The sequence below is a fragment of the Oncorhynchus mykiss genome, chromosome 11, assembly GCF_057628025.1.
Source record: "Oncorhynchus mykiss isolate SJ-2025 chromosome 11, ASM5762802v1, whole genome shotgun sequence".
NCBI classification, from domain to species: Eukaryota; Metazoa; Chordata; class Actinopteri; order Salmoniformes; family Salmonidae; genus Oncorhynchus; species Oncorhynchus mykiss.
Window position 1 is genome coordinate 480,138 of NC_143032.1, and position 20,462 is coordinate 500,599.

Genomic DNA, 20,462 nt, shown 5'->3' on the forward strand with positions numbered 1-20,462 from the left:
GTTAGGTAGAATCCCGAAGTGGGTGGCCAGTAGAGATAGATGGGATGGGCTGAGGAAATGGTTGGGATGTGGAATTGGAGACAAATGGGAGTAGAGTTGCTGTGCGGGAGATAGAATGATGGTGAAAGATAAACGTTTTTTAAGTCTAAATACAACATAATAAAAAGTATGTTTGAATGACACTGAGTGGCAGTGTTTTTACAACTAATGCCGGTTTGCCTGAGGCTGATGCCGTGCAGGTGTTTGTACACATGCATATACACACACTCTCATTCAAATAAACACATACAAGAACACACACATAAATGTAATAGTGCCAGATATGCACACAAACATATACAGTTGGCATTGCTTTTATGATTTTAGTTGTCCTTGATTTCCTTTGTTTTAAATGTATATACTTTAAATAAAAACATTTTCTCTTTAGTTCAATCTCTTGGTTGTTGGTGCATTGCGGGGTTCTTGGGGCTGGGGAATGGAATTAATTGTATTTTTTATTTTTCTTCTTGGGGGGACTGTGGGAGGGGTCTTGAATGGTTGAGGGACAGGTATTGGGGAACTGTGGGGGGATCTTGGAGGGTTCGGGTTCATGTTTTTTGGACTGGTGGGAGATCTGTCAACATGCCCTTGAGCAGGGCATTGACCCTGGATGCTTCTGTGTGTCACTCTGAATGGGAGTCTGTTGGATGACTGGTATGATGTAGTTGTTGAGCGGCTTTACTGCAAGTATATTGTATGTTTCGAATATTCAATCAAATAAAATAAACAAATAGATATGACAAAATAATGAAAAAATAACAATAACAAAAAAGACTCCCGCAGTGTGCCAGACTATGCGGTGGATATCCTCACGTTGGCAGCTGAGAGTGCCTGGAACGTGGAAGCGCTGTTTGACATGTTCCTGCACGGAATATCGGAGGAAGTAAAGGACAAGCTTGCAGCCTGGGAACTACAGACGGATCTCGACTCTCTCATCGCCCTAACCATTTGGATCGATGGGCGACTACGGAAGTGAAGGAAGGAGAGGAGGTACGATTTCACTCGCCCGCCCAAGCCTCACCTCCGAAGCAATCCGGAAGTCCCCTACGGCTCAGTTGCCGAGAGAACCCGAGGCTACCCGATTTCCCCCGAGAGTCTCCAAAGTCTGCCGATTCACCTCTTCCCGAGCCGATGCAACTAGGCAGAGCTAGGCTGTTCCCAGCCGAACGGCTATACAGGCTTCTCAATAAGAGTTGCCTGTATTACTGGTCATTTCGTCTCCACTTGTCCACTTAAAGACAAGGCTCAACGGTAGGAACAAGTACTTTGGTGGGCCATACAGAGAACTTCTCCTCTCCCCTTACTTGCACCCCTTTTCATGCCATCTTGCTGTGGGGAAACCAGTTGAAATCTCTCTGGGTACTTATCGACTCTGGGGCCGCTGAGAGCTTTCGAGCTGGGCATCCACACTAAAGTAGTGTTATCTAGGGATGTAACCCCCAGCCTGACCAGTAGTGGTATCTAGGGATGTAACCACCAGCCTGACCAGTAGTAGTATCTAGGGGTGTAACCCCCAGCCTGACCAGTAGTGGTATCTAGGGATGTAACCCTCAGTCTGACCAGTAGTGTTATCCAGGGATGTAACCCCCAGCCTGACCAGTAGTGGTATCTAGGGATGTAACCCCCCAGCCTGACCAGTAGTGGTATCTAGGGATGTAACCCCCAGCCTGGCCAGTATTGTTATCTAGAGATGTAACCCCCAGCCTAACCAGTAGTGGTATCTAGGCATGTAACCCCCAGCCTGACCAGTAGTGGTATCTAGGGATGTAACCCCCAGCCTGACCAGTAGTGGTATCTAGGCATGTAACCCCCAGCCTGACCAGTAGTGGTATCTAGGCATGTAACCCCCAGCCTGACCAGTAGTGGTATCTAGGCATGTAACCCCCAGCCTGACCAGTAGTGGTATCTAGGCATGTAACCCCCAGCCTGACCAGTAGTGGTATCTAGGGATGTAACCCCCAGCCTGGCCAGTATTGTTATCTAGAGATGTAACCCCCAGCCTAACCAGTAGTGGTATCTAGGCATGTAACCCCCAGCCTGACCAGTAGTGGTATCTAGGGATGTAACCCCCAGCCTGACCAGTAGTGGTATCTAGGCATGTAACCCCCAGCCTGACCAGTAGTGGTATCTAGGCATGTAACCCCCAGCCTGACCAGTAGTGGTATCTAGGGATGTAACCCCCAGCCTGACCAGTAGTGGTATCTAGGGATGTAACCCCCAGCCTGACCAGTAGTGGTATCTAGGGATGTAACCCCCAGCCTGATCAGTAGTGTTATCTAGGGATGTAACCCCCAGCCTGACCAGTAGTGTTATCTAGGGATGTAACCCCCAGCCTGACCAGTAGTGTTATCTAGGGATGTAACCCCCAGCCTGACCAGTAGTGTTATCTAGGGATGTGACCCCCAGCCTGACCAGTAGTGGTATCTAGGCATGTAACCCCCAGCCTGATTAGTAGTGGTATCCAGGGCTTTGTTGTTTCATAACAGAATGGAGGTAAATGTGTTTGAGGACCATCAATGGGCTACCTTTTAATTGAGTTGTAGATGTTGATGTAGATGAATGGTACAGTAACAGTGCAGTACTCACAGGTCTGTTTTCTCTTGAAGATCCTGTGTGACTCATGCCATATGGTCGCGTTGTCATCATGCAGCTTGTACATTCGGTCCTTTTTCCAAGAGGAAGACTTTACTTTCATCAGCTTTCCCCCCACCAGCAAGAACTGAAGGTCCACATCGCCCTCTAAACCTAGTGGGGTCACACAGAGGTTAGAGGTCAGGCAGACATTAACCGTCACATAAAAGAGCTGCATCATTTGGCTCCCAAACGGCTCTTCATTCAAAATGCTTGAAAATCGACCTAGAACCAAAAATGTTTGATAAGGTTGTTAAGTTTGTTGTGGGTGTTATGGTTGTTAAGGTTGTCATGGTTGTTATGGGTGTTATGGTTGTTATGGTTGTCATGGTTGTTAAAGGTGTTCTGGGTTTTGTGGTTGTTCTGGGTGTTGTGGTTGTTATGGTGTCATGGTTGTTAAGGTGTTATGGGTTTTGTGGTTGTTCTGGGTGTTGTGGTTGTTATGGGTGTCATGGTTGTTATGGTTGTTAAGGTGTTATGTGTGTTATGGTTGTTAAGGTGTTATGGGTGTTATGGTTGATAAGGTGTTCTGGGTGTTATGGTTGTTAAGGTGTTATGGGTTTTGTTGTTGTTCTGGGTGTTGTGGTTGTTAAGGTGTTATGGGTGTTATGGGTGTTATGGGTTTTGTGGTTGTTCTGGGTGTTGTGGTTGTTAAGGTGTTATGGGTTTTGTGGTTGTTCTGGGTGTTGTGGTTGTTAAGGTGTTATGGGATTTGTGGTTGTTCTGGGTGTTGTGGTTGTTAAGGTGTTATGGGTGTTATGAGTTTTGTGGTTGTTCTGGGTGTTGTGGGTTTTATGGTTGTTAAGGTGTTATGGGTGTTATGGTTGTTAAGGTGTTATGGGATTTGTGGTTGTTCTGGGTGTTGTGGTTGTTAAGGTGTTATGGGTGTTATGGGTTTTGTGGTTGTTCTGGGTGCTGTGGGTGTTGTGGTTGTTAAGGTGTTATGGGTGTTGTGGTTGTTAAGGTGTTATGGGTGTTATGGGTGTTATGGGTTTTGTGGTTGTTCTGGGTGTTGTGGTTGTTAAGGTGTTATGGGTTTTGTGGTTGTTCTGGGTGTTGTGGTTGTTAAGGTGTTATGGGATTTGTGGTTGTTCTGGGTGTTGTGGTTGTTAAGGTGTTATGGGTGTTATGAGTTTTGTGGTTGTTCTGGGTGTTGTGGGTTTTATGGTTGTTAAGGTGTTATGGGTGTTATGGTTGTTAAGGTGTTATGGGATTTGTGGTTGTTCTGGGTGTTGTGGTTGTTAAGGTGTTATGGGTGTTATGGGTTTTGTGGTTGTTCTGGGTGCTGTGGGTGTTGTGGTTGTTAAGGTGTTATGGGTGTTGTGGTTGTTAAGGTGTTATGGGTGTTATGGGTGTTATGGGTTTTGTGGTTGTTCTGGGTGTTGTGGGTGTTAAGGTGTTATGGGTTTTGTGGTTGTTCTGGGTGTTGTGGTTGTTAAGGTGTTATGGGTGTTGTGGTTGTTAAGGTGTTATGGGTGTTATGGGTTTTGTGGTTGTTCTGGGTGTTGTGGTTGTTAAGGTGTTATGGGATTTGTGGTTGTTCTGGGTGTTGTGGGTGTTAAGGTGTTATGGGTGTTGTGGTTGTTAAGGTGTTATGGGTGTTATGGGTTTTGTGGTTGTTCTGGGTGTTGTGGTTGTTAAGGTGTTATGGGATTTGTGGTTGTTAAGGTGTTATGGGTTTTGTGGTTGTTCTGGGTGTTGTGGGTGTTAAGGTGTTATGGGTGTTGTGGTTGTTAAGGTGTTATGGGTGTTATGGGTTTTGTGGTTGTTCTGGGTGTTGTGGGTGTTAAGGTGTTATGGGTGTTGTGGTTGTTAAGGTGTTATGGGTGTTATGGGTTTTGTGGTTGTTCTGGGTGTTGTGGTTGTTAAGGTGTTATGGGATTTGTGGTTGTTCTGGGTGTTGTGGTTGTTAAGGTGTTATGGGTGTTATGGGTTTTGTGGTTGTTCTGGGTGCTGTGGGTGTTCTGGTTGTTAAGGTGTTATGGGTGTTGTGGTTGTTAAGGTGTTATGGGTGTTATGAGTTTTGTGGTTGTTCTGGGTGTTGTGGGTTTTATGGTTGTTAAGGTGTTATGGGTGTTATGGTTGTTAAGGTGTTATGGGTGTTGTGGTTGTTAAGGTGTTATGGGTGTTATGGGTTTTGTGGTTGTTCTGGGTGTTGTGGTTGTTAAGGTGTTATGGGATTTGTGGTTGTTCTGGGTGTTGTGGTTGTTAAGGTGTTATGGGTGTTATGGGTTTTGTGGTTGTTCTGGGTGTTGTGGGTGTTATGGTTGTTAAGGTGTTATGGGTGTTATGGTTGTTAAGGTGTTATGGGTGTTATGGTTGTTAAGGTGTTATGGGTGTTATGGTTGTTAAGGTGTTATGGGATTTGTGGTTGTTCTGGGTGTTGTGGTTGTTAAGGTGTTATGGGTGTTATGGGTGTTATGGGTTTTGTGGTTGTTCTGGGTGTTATGGTTGTTCTGGGTGTTATGGTTGTTCTGGGTGTTGTGGGTGTTATGGGTTTTGTGGTTGTTCTGGGTGTTATGGGTGTTATGGGTTTTGTGGTTGTTCTGGGTGTTATGGGTGTTATGGGTTTTGTGGTTGTTCTGGGTGTTGTGGGTGTTAAGGTGTTATGGGTGTTGTGGTTGTTAAGGTGTTATGGGTTTTATGGGTTTTGTGGTTGTTCTGGGTGTTGTGGGTGTTGTGGTTGTTAAGGTGTTATGGGTGTTATGGTTGTTAAGGTGTTATGGGTTTTGTGGGTGTTAAGGTGTTATGGGTGTTATGGGTGTTATGGTTGTTAAGGTGTTATGGGTGTTATGGGTGTTGTGGTTGTTAAGGTGTTATGGGTGTTATGGTTGTTAAGGTGTTATGGGTGTTATGGTTGTTAAGGTGTTATGGGTTTTGTGGGTGTTAAGGTGTTATGGGTGTTATGGGTGTTATGGTTGTTAAGGTGTTATGGGTGTTATGGTTGTTAAGGTGTTATGGGTGTTATGGTTGTTCTGGGTGTTGTGGTTTTTATGGGTGTCATGGTTGTTAAGGTGTTATGGGTGTTATGGTTGTTAAGGTCTTATGGGTGTTATGGGTGTTGTGGTTGTTATGGGTGTCATGGTTGTTAAGGTGTTATGGTTGTTAAGGTGTTATGGGTGTTACAGAAGAAGATCTTCAAAGGTAAGGCATGAGTTTTATGTCGCACCTGACTCATTGAAATCTGATTTTCATGTGTTTGTATGCGGGGTGCTGTCCTCAGATAATCGCATGGTCTGCTTTGCCGTAAAGCCTTTTTGAAATCGGACACTGCGGCTGGATGGTGGTTAACAATTGATTATGAATTGTTATTATGAGTATTTCTGTTTTTCTATTTGGTGCCCTGCAATTTCACTGGATGTTGTCAAATCAATCCCGTTACTGGGATCTTTTTAAGGTTGTTATGGTTGTTATGGGTGTTGTGGTGTCCCCTCCTGTACTGCCTGTTCATCCACCACTGTGTGGCCAAGCACGACTCCAAAACCATCATTAAGTTTGCAGACGACACAAAGTTGGTAGGCCTGATCATCGACAACGATGAGACAGCCTAAAGTGAGGAGGTCAGAGACCTGGCAGTGTGGTGCCAGGACAACAACCTCTCCCTCAATGTGATCAAGACAAAACAGATGCTCGTGGACAACAGGAAAAGGATGGCTGAGCAGGCCCTAACCTCTATCATTATAAACACAATCCTAACCTCTACCATTATAAACACAATCCTAACCTCTACCATTATAAACACAATCCTAACCACTACCATTATAAACACAATCCTAACCACTACCATTATAAACACAATTCTAACCTCTACCATTATAAACACAATCCTAACCTCTACCATTATAAACACAATCCTAACCACTACCATTATAAACACAATCCTAACCACTACCATTATAAACACAATCCTAACCTCTACCATTATAAACACAATCCTAACCTCTACCATTATAAACACAATCCTAACCTCTACCATTATAAACACAATCCTAACCACTACCTTACCCTGAACATATCCTAACATGAATGCAGCCCAACATGAACACGGGTCAACGTGAACACGGGTCAACGTGAACACGGGTCAACATGAACACGCGTCAACATGAACACGGGTCAACGTGAACACGTGTCAACATGAACACGGGTCAACATGAACACGGGTCAACATGAACACGCGTCAACATGAACACGGGTCAACGTGAACACGGGTCAACATGAACATGGGTCAACGTGTACACGGCCCAACGTGAACACGGCCCAACGTGAACACGGCCCAACCTGAACACAGCCCAACCTGAACACAGCCCAACGTGAACACAGCCCAACGTGAACACAGCCCAACCTGAACACAGCCCAACATGAACACAGCCCAACATGAACACAGCCCAACATGAACACAACCCAACCTGAACACGGGTCAACGTGAACACGGGTCAACGTGAACACGGGTCAACATGAACACGCGTCAACATGAACACGGGTCAACGTGAACACGCGTCAACATGAACACGGGTCAACATGAACACGGGTCAACATGAACACGCGTCAACATGAACACGGGTCAATGTGAACACGCGTCAACATGAACATGGGTCAACGTGTACACGGCCCAACGTGAACACGGCCCAACGTGAACACGGCCCAACCTGAACACAGCCCAACCTGAACACAGCCCAACGTGAACACAGCCCAACGTGAACACAGCCCAACCTGAACACAGCCCAACATGAACACAGCCCAACATGAACACAGCCCAACCTGAACACAGCCCAACATGAACACAACCCAACCTGAACAGCCCAACCTGAACACAGCCCAACCTGAGAGCGCTACAGTGGAAGGTGGTGGTAGGAAAGAGAGGACTGCAAGGTGGTGGTAGGAAAGAGAGGACTGCAAGGTGGTGGTAGGAAAGAGAGGACTGCAAGGTGGTGGCAGGAAAGAGAGGACTGCAAGGTGGTGGCAGGAAAGAGAGGACTGCAAGGTGGTGGCAGGAAATAGAGGACTGCAAGGTGGTGGCAGGAAATAGAGGACTGCAAGGTGGTGGCAGGAAAGAGAGGACTGCAAGGTGGTGGCAGGAAAGAGAGGACTGTAAATGTGGTGGTAAGAAAGAGAGGACTGCAAGGTGGTGGCAGGAAAGAGAGGACTGCAAGGTGGTGGCAGGAAAGAGAGGACTGCAAGGTGGTGGCAGGAAAGAGATGACTGCAAGGTGGTGGCAGGAAAGAGAGGACTGCAAGGTGGTGGTAGGAAAGAGATGACTGCAAGGTGGTGGTAGGAAAGAGAGGACTGCAAGGTGGTGGTAGGAAAGAGAGGACTGCAAGGTGGTGGTAGGAAAGAGAGGACTGCAAGGTGGTGGTAGGAAAGAGAGGACTGCAAGGTGGTGATAGGAAAGAGAGGACTGCAAGGTGGTGGCAGGAAAGAGAGGACTGTAAAGGTGGTGGTAGGAAAGAGAGGACTGTGGCAAAGATGTTTTACATCTTCATAAAACATTTTTTATTTTCTTCAACAAAGAATGTTTGCAGGAAAAAGAGAAATTCAGCAAAGCTAGAAAAACCTGTCAGTAACAGCAACATGAAGAACCCTTAGATGTAAACCAGTGTTCTCATAGTTGATCTGTTGGCTGTTTCTATATGAACCACAGGCTGACCAGCAGCACTGCAGAGATGAGTGTGTTTTCCTGACAAGTGTTGGAGGGAAAATAAAGCGTTCCACATTCTAACCCCAACGCCAAACCAGATGTAGATGTTACTGTGAAAAGTTGAAAAGTTTTACAACGTCCTAGTGCTTTGTGCCAAACAGAATTTACAAAGTGCTCCCTTGATGATTAAACAGCTCCATAACGATCACTTATTGTATTCTGGGAGCTCAACAGCCACACCACAGTCGTCTAAACATTGTTTACAACAGTTACAGTATAAAGACACCCTATAGGCATATTGTAACTGGGACTGAAAGGACATCCAACCTTTATTGAAGATTTAGATGAGCAGGGCTCCCATGCAAAAGACACATGGTCTCAATGGGACTTCCTATGTAAATAAAGACACATGGTCTCAATGGGACTTCCTGTGTAAATAAAGACACATGGTCTCAATGGGACTTCCTATGTAAATATAGACACATGGTCTCAATGGGACTTCCTATGTAAATAAAGACACATGGTCTCAATGGGACTTCCTGTGTAAATAAAGACACATGGTCTCAATGGGACTTCCTATGTAAAAAAAGACACATGGTCTCAATGGGACTTCCTGTGTAAATAAAGACACATGGTCTCAATGGGACTTCCTATGTAAATAAAGACACATGGTCTCAATGGGACTTCCTATGTAAATAAAGACACATGGTATCAATGGGACTTCCTATGTAAATAAAGACACATGGTCTCAATGGGACTTCCTGACTTCCTGTATAAATAAAGACACATTTACACACTTCCTGTGTAAATAAAAAGACACATGGTCTCACTGGGACTTCCTGTGTAAATAAAGACATCTAGTTTCCATGGGACTTCCTGTGTAAATGTTATTATTTTATTTCACCTTTATTTAACCAGGTAGGCTAGTTGAGAACAAGTTCTCATTTGCAACTGCGACCTGGCCAAGATAAAGCATAGCAGTGTGAACAGACAACACAGAGTTACACATGGAGTAAACAATAAACAATAAACAAGTCAATAACATAATAGAAAAAAAAGAATCTATAAACATTGTGTGCAAAAGGCATGAGGAGGTAGGCAATAAATAGGCCATAGGAGTGAATAATTACAATTTAACACTGGATAAAGAGTGAGTCATTTAAAGAGATCTGGTCTCACTGGGACTTCATGTGGTCCTGTGTGGCTCTTGCAACATCAGGGTTGTGGGTTAGATTCCCACAGGGGACCAGTACGAAAAAGGTAAGAGAACGTGTGCACTCACTACTGTAGTGGCTCTGGATAAGAGAGTCTGCTAAATGACTCAAATGTAAATAAATCCCTACTGTTTGTTTATTTATTCTATGTACTGTATGTGAATGTCGTCCACGTGACTGATTCATGTTTGGAATAGTAAAAAAGGCTCATACTATGTATCCTGATATTTTGTCATTACGACATGCCTTCATATCACCACTATCAATACTATTTTCATGGCTAATTTTCTACATTGTTGAGACATTTTAGGATTTGATGCGGCCTTCCTGCACACTCCTTGCGAGAAAATGCTCCAATCACAATTGTAGGCATGGGTGGCGGTGGTGTCCCTTGCCAAAAGAAGATCCAGGAGTAGTACTTTGTCTACCGCCAGCCTGTGTATTCAGCAACTGCCATGCTATGTCTTTGCAATAATATAACAGACTGCCCTGAAAGCTGACAGACAGGTAACACCTCGTGTTCAGGAAACCCTACTTAACTAAGAGTTTGCCATTCTCCTGTTCTCACGTGCTCTTGGAACACCTCCTCTGATTTAGTCCTTTTCAGACATTTATGCAAACAATACATCAGGAACACCTTTCACTTCTCTCCTCTAATATATCCCGATGCTACCGATGCTACCGATGCTACCGATGCTTCCGATGCTACCGATGCTACCGATGCTACCGATGCTACCGATGCTTCCTTTAGAAATTTGCAAAAATAAGCTCAAAAGTCATGACATTTGCAGGTCTGCGAAGACACTGCAAAAAATAATGATAACGCTTCATTTTAAGGGGTCTCTATTACAGGGTAATAACACTGAAACAACAAGCAAGACACAGCCAAGACAACACAGGAGTGGCTTCGAAACAAATCTCAATGTCCTTGAGTGGACAAGAAATTTGCATCCTGTAGTACTAACTCAAAAATGTTCTAGGACACTGTAAAGTCCATGGAAAATAAGAGCACCTCCTCCCAGCTGGGGCACTGTAAAGTCCATGAAAAATAAGAGTTCCTCCTCCCAGCTGGGACACTGTAAAGTCCATGGAAAATAAGAGCACCTCCTCCCAGCTGGGACACTGTAAAGTCCATGGAGAATAAGAGCACCTCCTCCCAGCTGCCCACTGCTCTGAGGTTAGGAAACACTGTCACCACCGATAAATCCACTATAATTGAGAATTTCAATAAGCATTTCTCTACGGCTGGTCATGCTTTCCACCTGTCTACCCCAACTGCCCGGCACCCACCGCAGCAACCCGCCAAAGCCCCCACCATTTCTCCTTCACCCAAATCCAGATAGCTGATGTTCTGAAAGAGCTGCAAAATCTAGACCCATACAAATCAGCCGGGCTAGACAATCTGGACCCTCTCTTTCTAAAATGATCTGCCGAAATTGTTGCAACCCCTATTACTAACCTGTTCAACCTCTTTCGTATCGTCTGAGATTCCCAAAGATTGGAAAGCTACCGTGGTCATCCCCCTCGTCAAAGGGGGTGACACTCTAGACCCAAACTGCTACAGACCTATATCTATCCTACCATGTCCTTCTAAGGTCTTCGAAAGCCAAGTTAACAAACAGATTAACGACCATTTCGAAACCCACCGTACCTTTTTCGCTATGCAATGTGGTTTCAGAGCTGGTCATGGGTGCACCTCAGAACCTGGAGCGTGGCTAAACGACATCATAACAGCCATCGATAAGAGACATTACTGTGCAGCTGTTTTCACCGACCTGGCCAATGCTTTCGACTCCGTCAATCACCACATTCTTATTGCCAGACTCGACAGCCTTGGTTTCTCAAATGATTGCCTCGCCTGGTTCACCAACTACTTCTCTGATAGAGTTCAGTGTGTCAAATCGGAGGGCCTGTTGTCCGGACCTCTGGCAGTCTCTATTGGTGTGCCACAGGGTTCAATTCTCGGGCCCACTCTCTTCTCTGTATACATCAATGATGTTGCTCTTGCTGCTGGTGATTCTCTGATCAACCTCTATGCAGACGACACCATTCTGTATACTTCTGGCCCCTCTTTGGACACTGTGTTAACTAACCTCCAGACGAGCTTCAATGCCATACAACTCTCCTTCCGTGGCCCCCAACTGCTCTTAAATGCAAGTAAAACTAAATGCATGCTATTCAATCACTGCACCTGCTCGCCCATCCAGCATCACTACTCTGGACTAGAGGTCGACCGATTATGATTTTTCAAAGCTGATACAGATTATTGGAGGACAAAAAAGCCGATACCGATTAATCGGCCGATTTGCATTTATTTATTTGTAATAATGACAATTACAACAATACTGAATGAACACTTATTTTAACTTAATATAATACATCAATAAAATCAATTTAGCCTCAAGTAAATAATGAAACATGTTCAATTTGGTTTAAATATTGCAAAAACAAAGTGTTGGGGAAGAAAGTAAAAGTGCAATATGTGCTATGTAAGAAAGCTAACGTTTAAGTCCTTGCTCAGAACATGAAAGCCGGTGGTTCCTTTTAACATGAGTCTTCAATATTCCCAGGTAAGAAGTTTTAGGTTGTAGTTATTATAGGAATTATAGGACTATTTCCCTCTATACCATTTGTATTTCATTAACCTTTGACTATTAGATGTTCTTATAGGCACTTTAGTATTGCCAGTGTAAAAGTATAGCTTCCGTCCCTCTCATTGGCTCCTCCCTGGACAACGACAACAGCCACCATCGAAGCAACGTTACCCATGCAGAGCAAGGGGAACAACTACTAGAAGGCTCAGAGCGAGTGACGTTTGAAACGCTATTAGCGCGCACTAACTAGCTAGCCATTTCACTTCGGTTACACCAGCCTCATCTCAGGAGTTGATAGGCTTGAAGTTATAAACAGCGCAAAGCTTGAAACACAACGAAGAGCTGCTAACAAAACGCACGAAAGTGCTGTTTGAATGAATGTTTACGCGCCTGCTTCTGCCTACCACCGCTCAGTCAGATACTTGTATGCTTGTATGCTCAGTCAGATTATATGCAACGCAGGACACGTTAGATAATATCTAGTAATATCATCAACCATGTGTAGTTAACTAGTGATTATGATTGATTGTTTTTTATAAGATAAATTTAATGCTAGCTAGCAACTTACCTTGGCTTACTGCATTCGCGTAATAGGCAGTCTCCTTGTAGAGTGCAACGAGAGAGCGGCAGGTCGTTATTGCGTTGGACTAGTTAACTGTAAGGTTGCAAGATTGAATCCCCCGAGCTGACAAGGTGAAAATCTGTCGTTCTGCCCCTTAACGAGGCAGTTAACCCACCGTTCCTCGCCCGTCATTGAAAATAAGAATGTGTTCTTAACTGACTTGCCTAGTTAAATAAAGGTATATAAAAAAATATATATAAAAAAAATACAAATCGGTGCCCAAAAATACAGATTTCCGATTGTTATGAAAACTTGATATCGGCCCTAATTAATCGGCCATTCCGATTAATCGGTCGACCTCTACTCTGGACAGCTCTGACTTAGAATACGTGGACAACTACAAATACCTGGATGTCTGGTTAGACTGTAAACTCTCTTTCCAGACTCACATTAAGCATCTCCAATCCAAAATTAAATCTAGAATCGGCTTCCTATATCGCACCAAAGCATCCTTCACTCATGCTGCCAAACATACCCTCGTAAAACTGACCATCCTACCGATCCTCGACTTCAGCGATGTCATCTATAAAATAGCCTTCAACACCCTACTCAACAAACTGGATGCAGTCTATCACAGTGCCATCTGTTTTGTCACCAAATCCCTATATACTACCCACCATTGCGACCTGTACGCTCTCGTTGGTTGGCCCTCGCTTCATACTCGTCGCCGAACCCACTGGCTACAGATTATCTACAAGTCTCTGCTAGGTAAAGCCCCGCCTTATCTCAGCTCACTGGTCACCATAGCAGCACCCACTCGTAGCACGCGCTCCAGCAGCACTGGTCACCCCCAAAGCCAATTCCTCCTTTGGTCGTATTTCCTTCCAGTTCTCTAATGCCAATGACTGGAATAAACTGCAAAAATCTCTGAAGCTAGAGACTCACATCTCCCTCACTAGCTTTAAGCACCAGCTGTCAGAGCAGCTCACAGACCACTGCACCTGTACATAGCCCATCTGTAAACAGCCCATCTATCTATCTACCTATCATCCCCATACTGTATTTATTTATTTATCTTGCTCCTTTGCACCCCAGTATCTCTACCTGCACATTCATCTTCTGCCGATCTACCATTCCAGTGTTTAATTGCTATATTGTAATTACTTCGCCACCATGGCCTATTTATTTCCTTAACTTACCTCATTTGCACTCACTGTATATAGACTTTTTGTTTTCTTTTGTTCTACTGTATTATTAACTGTATGTTTTATTTATTCCACGTGTAACTCTGTGTTGTTGTATGTGTCGAATTGCTATGCTTTATCTTGGCCAGAACTTGTTCTCAACTAGCCTACCTGGTGAATTTTTTTTTTTTTTTAAATGACAAACCCAGGACTTGAACATCTCTAGAGAGACCTGAAAATAGCTGTGCAGCAACGCTCCCCATCCAACCTGACAGATATTGAGAAGAATGGGAGAAACTCCAAATAGAGTTGTGCAAAGCTTGTAGCATCATACCCAAGAAGACTCAAGGCTGTAATCGCTGCCAAAGGTGCTTCAACAAAGTACTGAGTAAAGGGTCTGAATACCTACGTAAATGTGATATTAGAGGTTTTTTTATATCAATTTGCAACATTTATAAAGATTTGTTTTTGCTTTGTTATTATGGGATATTGTGTGTAGATTGATGATGAGCTTGGAGGGTACTATGGTGTTGAATGCTGAGCTATAGTCAATTAACTGCATTCTTACATAGGTATTCCTCTTGTCCAGATGTCATAGGATGCCACCTTTCCAACAAGTCAGTTCGTCAAATGTTATTGTGAAGTGGAAACGTCTAGGAGCAACAAAGTCTCAGCAGCGAAATGGTAGGCCATACAAGCTCACAGAACGAGACCGATGAGTGCTGAAGCACATAGTACGTAAAAATCATCTGTCTTTGGTTGCAACACTCACCACGAGTTCCAAACTGCCTCTGGAAGCAACGTCAGCACAAGAACTGTTTGTCTGGAGCTTCATGAAATGTGTTTCCATGGCCGAGCAGCCGCACACAAACCTAAGATCACCATGCGTAAATGCCAAACGTCGGCAGGAGGGAAGTAAAGCTCACTACCATTGGATTTAGGATAACGCTAGCTGCCCCAATGCACAGTGCCAACTGTAAAGTTTTGTGGAGGAGGACTAATGGTCTGGGGCTGTTTTTCATGGTTCGGGCCCCTTAGTTCCAGTGAATGGAATTCTTAACGCTACAGCACATAATGACATTCTAGACGATTCTGTGCTTCCAACTTTTTGGCAACAGTCTGGGGGAAGGCCCTTTCCTGTTTCAGCATGACAATGCCCCCGTGCACAAAGGGAGGTCCACACAGAAATTATTTGTCGAGATTGGTGTGGAAGAACTTCACTGGCCTGCACAGAACCCTGACCTCAACCCCATCAAACACCTTTGGGATGAATTGGAACGCCGACTCCGAGCCAGGCCTAATCGCCCAACATCAGTGCCCGACCTCGCTAATGCTCTTGTGGCTGAATGGAAGCAAGTCCCCGCAGCAATGTTCTAACATCTAGTGGAAAGCCTTCCTTCCCAGAAGAGTGGAGGCTGTTCTAGCAGAAAATGGGGACTAACTCCATATTAATGCCCATGATTTCAGAATGAGATGTTCGACGAGGAAGTGTCCACATACTTTAGTGTATATTGGAGAAAGGTTTCTATACCTTCTCTGATGATAGCTAGCTAGTAAGCTAATTGTTGTATATTCTTCTTCACTCCCACAGACTCCCACAAGGTCTCAGACTCCAGGATGGGACAATGCTTACAAAGAAACAGATAAAGAAGAAACAGACATGGTTGATTTCCTTTGCTACTTGTAATGTTAAAAAGGGTAGAGAATGACGATCTCGTTTTCTCATAATTAGCTATCTAGCTAGCTAGGCTACTCACCAGACTATAGGCTGCAGATTTGAGTCACTACTATTAAAATAGTTATTTTATGTTATGGAGTAGGCCAATATATCTTTGTTAATTCTAATTAATACACTTATTAACCCAATAATAAAAATCCATATTGTTTTGTAGGAAATGTAAGGTATTTTTACATGTTGCGATAAAGTTGACTAAAGTCCTTAGAGCAGCCTCAATTCATTGGGGAATGGACTCTACAAGGTGTCGAAAGTTTTCCACAGGGATGCTGGCTCATGTTGACTCGAATGCTTCCCACAGTTACGTCAAGTTTACTGGATGTCCTTTGGGTGGTGGACGATTCTTGATACACACGGGAAACAGTTGAGTGTGAAAAACCCAGCGGCGTTGCAGATCTTGACATACTCAAACCGGTTTGCCTTCCACCGACTACCATACCCCGTTCAAAGGCACTTAAATATTTTGTCTTACCCATTCACCTTCTGAATGGCCCACAATCCATGCCTCCTTTGTCTCACAAATCCTTCTTTAACCTGTCTCCTCCACTTCATCTACACTGATTGAAGTGGATTTAACAAGTGACATCAATAAGGGATCATAGCTTTCACCTGGTCAGTCTATGTCATGTTCCTAATGTTTTGTATGGTCACTGTATATACAGGAGGTAACATACTATGTAGGTAGACATTGATTACAAGTTTCCCTCCATATACACTTCATTTTAACTAGCTCAATCGTGTGTAACACATAGTAATTACATTGTACTTCTGCAGATACTATATGTCCTCTGTGGTGTCCCAGTGGGTTTATCCTCTGTGGTGTCCTAGAGGGTTTATCCTCTGTGGTGTCCCAGTGGGTTTATCCTCTGTGGTGTCCCAGTGGGTGTATCCTCTGTGGTGTCCTAGTGGGTTTATCCTCTGTGGTGTCCTAGTGGGTTTATCCTCTGTGATGTCCCAGTGGGTGTATCCTCTCACTTGGATGGCAAGGAGGTTCACGCTGTCATAACGGGTAACATACACATTAATTATAAGTCATTTAAAAAAATTATAATCTGTGATGACACCCGTATGGTAGACCCCAATCAGTGAAGCTGACATAGGATCTGGTCTGTTATTGTAAGGTCAAATAACAAATAAAAACAGGTCTTTAGAAATGTTTGCAAATGTATTAAAAATAAAAACATAATTACCTTATTTACATAAGTATTCAGACCCTTTGCTATGAGACTTGAAATTGAGCTCAGGTGCATCCTGTTTTCATTGATCATCCTTGAGATGTTTCTACATCTTGATTGGAGTCCACCTGTGGTATATTCAATTGATTGGACATGATTTGGAAAGGCACACACCTGTCTATATAAGGTCCCAAAGTTGACAGTGCATGTCAGAGCAAAAACCAAGCCATGAGGTTGAAGGAAATGTCCGTAGAGCTTTGAGGCAGGGTTGAGTCGAGGCACAGATCTGAGGAAGGGTACCAAAAAAGGTCAGCCGCATTGAAAGTCCCCAAGAACACAGTGGCCTCCATCATTCTTAAATTGAAGAAGTTTGGAACCACCAAGACTCTTCCTAGAGCTGGCCGCCCTGCCAAACTGAACAATCGGGGGAGAAGGGCCTTGGTCAGGGAGGTGACCAAGAACCTGATGGTCACTCTGACAGAGCTCCGGAGTTCCTCTGTGGAGAGGAACTCCTCAGTAAAAGGCACATGAAATCCAGTTTGGAGTTTGCCAAAAGACACCTAAAGGACTCAGACCAAGATTCTCTGGTCTGATGAAACCAAGATTGAACTCTTTGGCCTGAATGCTAAGCGTCACATCTGGAGGAAACCTGGCACCATCACTACGGTGAAGCATGGTGGTGGCAGCATCATGCTGTGGGGATGTTTTTCAGTGGCAGGGACTGGGAGACTAGTCAGGATCGAGGGAAAGATGAACGGAGCAAAGTACAGAGAGATCCTTGATGAAAACCTGCTCCAGAGGGCTCAGGACCTCAGACTGTGGCGAAGGTTCACCTTCCAACAGGACAACGACCCTAAGCACACAGCCAAGACAACGCAGGAGTGGCTTCAGGACAAGTCTCAATGTCCTTGAGTGGCCCAGCCAGAGCCCGGACTTGAACCCAATGAAACATCTCTGGAGACCTGAAAAAAACTGTATAGCAATGCTCCCCATCCAGTCTGACAGAACTTGAGAGGATCTGCAGAGAAAAATAGGAGAAACTCTCCAAATACAGGTGTGCCAAGCTTGTAGCGTCATACCCAAGAAGACTCAATGCCGTAATCGCTGCCAAAGGTGCTTCAACAAAGTACTGAGTAAAGGGTCTGAATAATTATGTAAATGTGATATTTCCAGTGGGTTATGGGGTATTGTGTGTAATGTATCTGTAACGTATGAAAATGTAGAAAAAGTCAAGGGTTCTGAATACTTTCCGAAGGCACTGTACATTTTTGTATTATTCTCATGCCTCATGGGGAAAGGAATCTAAAAGTAGCTGAAAGTAATCCGATTACTTTTCTGAGTTTGGGTAATCCAAAAGTTACATAGTTACAAATGTTGGACAGGTAACTAGTAACTGTAATGGATTACATTTAGAAAGTAAGCTACCCAGCCCTGGTGGTGAGTCAGTTGGACATAGTTCACATGTTAAGTAGTATCTGTTAATTACTGCTCTGTCCTTCCTTGTTCATTTAAGTGTAAATTGGAGTTAAATGAATGTATTTTTTTGGTTAGGATAAGGTAAGACAAAATCAAGGGGTATATCAATGACTGTGGCCACTGTTAATTGCAGTCAGATACAGCAAGATGCAGACTATCCAGCATACAACAACGCCTAAGGTGCATTGGCTACCCTTTATCACTTATCATTCACAGAAGGAAGGAGTTGGCTCCTGGGATGTATTCTCCCTGGTTGGCTGCCTCTCTCTGCCTGCTCCCTGGTTGGCTGCCTCTCTCTACCTGCTCCCTGGTTGGCTGCCTCTCTCTGCCTGCTCCCTGGTTGGCTGCCTCTCTCTACCTGCTCCCTGGTTGGCTGCCTCTATCTACCTGCTCTCTGGTGGGCTGCCTCTCTCTGCCTGCCTCCAGACATAATAACATCTGATCTGGCTGCACACAAACATGTTGTTGCTCATCAATAAACCACATTGTTAATTCCAAACGTTAAGTATTTATTCTACTTATTCTTCCTAGGACAATAACGACCATTACTTTGTCATTGGTTTAACACCTGCCCTACACAAGACGCAGGACAACATTCTCAGAAAGCATGACAACAATCTCAGTCAGTCAGCCCTACACAAGACGCATGACAACAATCTCAGTCAGTTAGCCCTACACAAGACGCATGACAACAATCTCAGTCAGTTAGCCCTACACAAGACGCAGGACAACAATCTCAGTCAGTCAGCCCTACACAAGACGCAGGACAACAATCTCAGTCAGTCAGCCCTATACATGACGCATGACAACAATCTCAGTCAGTTAGCCCTATACATGACGCATGACAACAATCTCAGTCAGTCAGCCCTACACAAGACGCAGGACAACAATCTCAGTCAGTCAGCCCTATACAAGACGCAGGACAACAATCTCAGTCAGTCAGCCCTATACATGACGCATGACAACAATCTCAGTCAGTCAGCCCTACACAAGACGCAGGATAATAATCTCAGTCAGTCAGCCCTATACAAGACACATGACAACAAAATCAGACAAACAAATCACATTCCACTCAAGCATTACTGGTCACAACGCCCATTGAGGAATGGAATCAAACGGATGTTACAGTGGTTCTGGTAGTAGAGCATAAAAAAGAAGGTTCTCTAAATATGAACAGATATCACACAATAGTCCATATATCTGCAGCTCAACCTACCATGTTTTCCCGCTTTGCCGTTTGATTCCATTCGGATTCGATAAGATCAGTTCCAAATTGCCTGTGCGTAAAATCACTCCACGGGTCAGAAATGACGCGCACGTACAAATCCAAGGGTCTCAATGGATAAATAGCAAAGCGGCGATAGAAAGCGTTGGGCACTTTCGGCTGCCGATTAGATCCAGACAGACAGTGCGCAAAGTAGCCGGTAGTCTACAGCATAACCAGTACGAAGTATGCGCCCTGCCCTTCAGCCCAACCAGCCAACACCCTCCGCACCGCCACACCGGTCGGACGGGTGATCGTATTGCAGCCTGGGCTAGGCTACACCTCTTCATGGAATTCCTGACGCAGGGGAAATTCTGATTTGTTTTCCAATACATATTTCTACTGCTGTGTGTCTTTGTGTTTCCTTGCACTGGAACAAGACACAAGGCTAAATTAATCACGGTTATGCCATGGAGACAAAGGACAGTCCTTACTCAAGGGACAGTCCTATCCGGGATCCTTGGGACGCCCTTACTCTAATCCCTAACCATAACTTTTAGTTGACCATAATCTTAATCTTTACTTTAACAATTTGAAATGTCAACTTCAATGGCATAGGGACATCCAAAGGACCCAGAATAGCAAGGACCATTCATTACCCACCGTCTCTGACTTTACCCGAAGCCAGTAGCTACCTTGACTCTCTGCTCGACCAATCGTTGAGTGGAAAGTGAAATGGAAGCACTACAAATAAATGTAATGTCAATTCGTAGTAAAGCGAATACTAATAAATTGTCAACACGCATTGATTGGTATTGCAAAATAATGATGCCTTGTTAATGTTGTGAATGTCACCAAAAATCATACTTTTGCTATAATTTATGTAACGAATGACCTCTACTGGTGTAATTTGGAACTGAAGACTTAATTGTGTTGTGTGTCTTCACAATAATGCCAGGTAGAAATCAAGTCCCATGTGTCCTTTGTCAGTTCATGGTCATAATGCTTTACAG

At 44.2% G+C, this 20,462-nt stretch overlaps 1 protein-coding gene across 4 annotated transcripts in view; it reads right to left on the minus strand.

Moving 5' to 3' along the window:
- The window catches only part of plcd1a (phospholipase C, delta 1a), a 65,221-nt gene extending 45,014 nt beyond the window's left edge, over window positions 1-20,207 (minus strand). For 2 of the 4 annotated variants that reach the window (XR_016484323.1, XM_021620007.3), the window contains exons 1-2: window positions 19,462-19,772; window positions 2,626-2,784 (exon numbers count right to left, since the gene is read on the minus strand). Coding sequence is in view for 3 of the 4 variants with exons in the window: in XM_021620007.3 (XP_021475682.3) it covers window positions 2,626-2,784; window positions 19,462-19,492 (190 nt within the window). In the remaining variant the exon portion in view is untranslated. Of the gene's footprint in view, window positions 1-2,625; window positions 2,785-16,353; window positions 16,592-19,461; window positions 19,773-20,112 lie in introns of those variants that run through there. The other 2 variants (XM_090189204.1, XM_090189205.1) reach the window with 2 other exon arrangements.
- Between the last annotated feature and the right edge of the window lie 255 nt (window positions 20,208-20,462).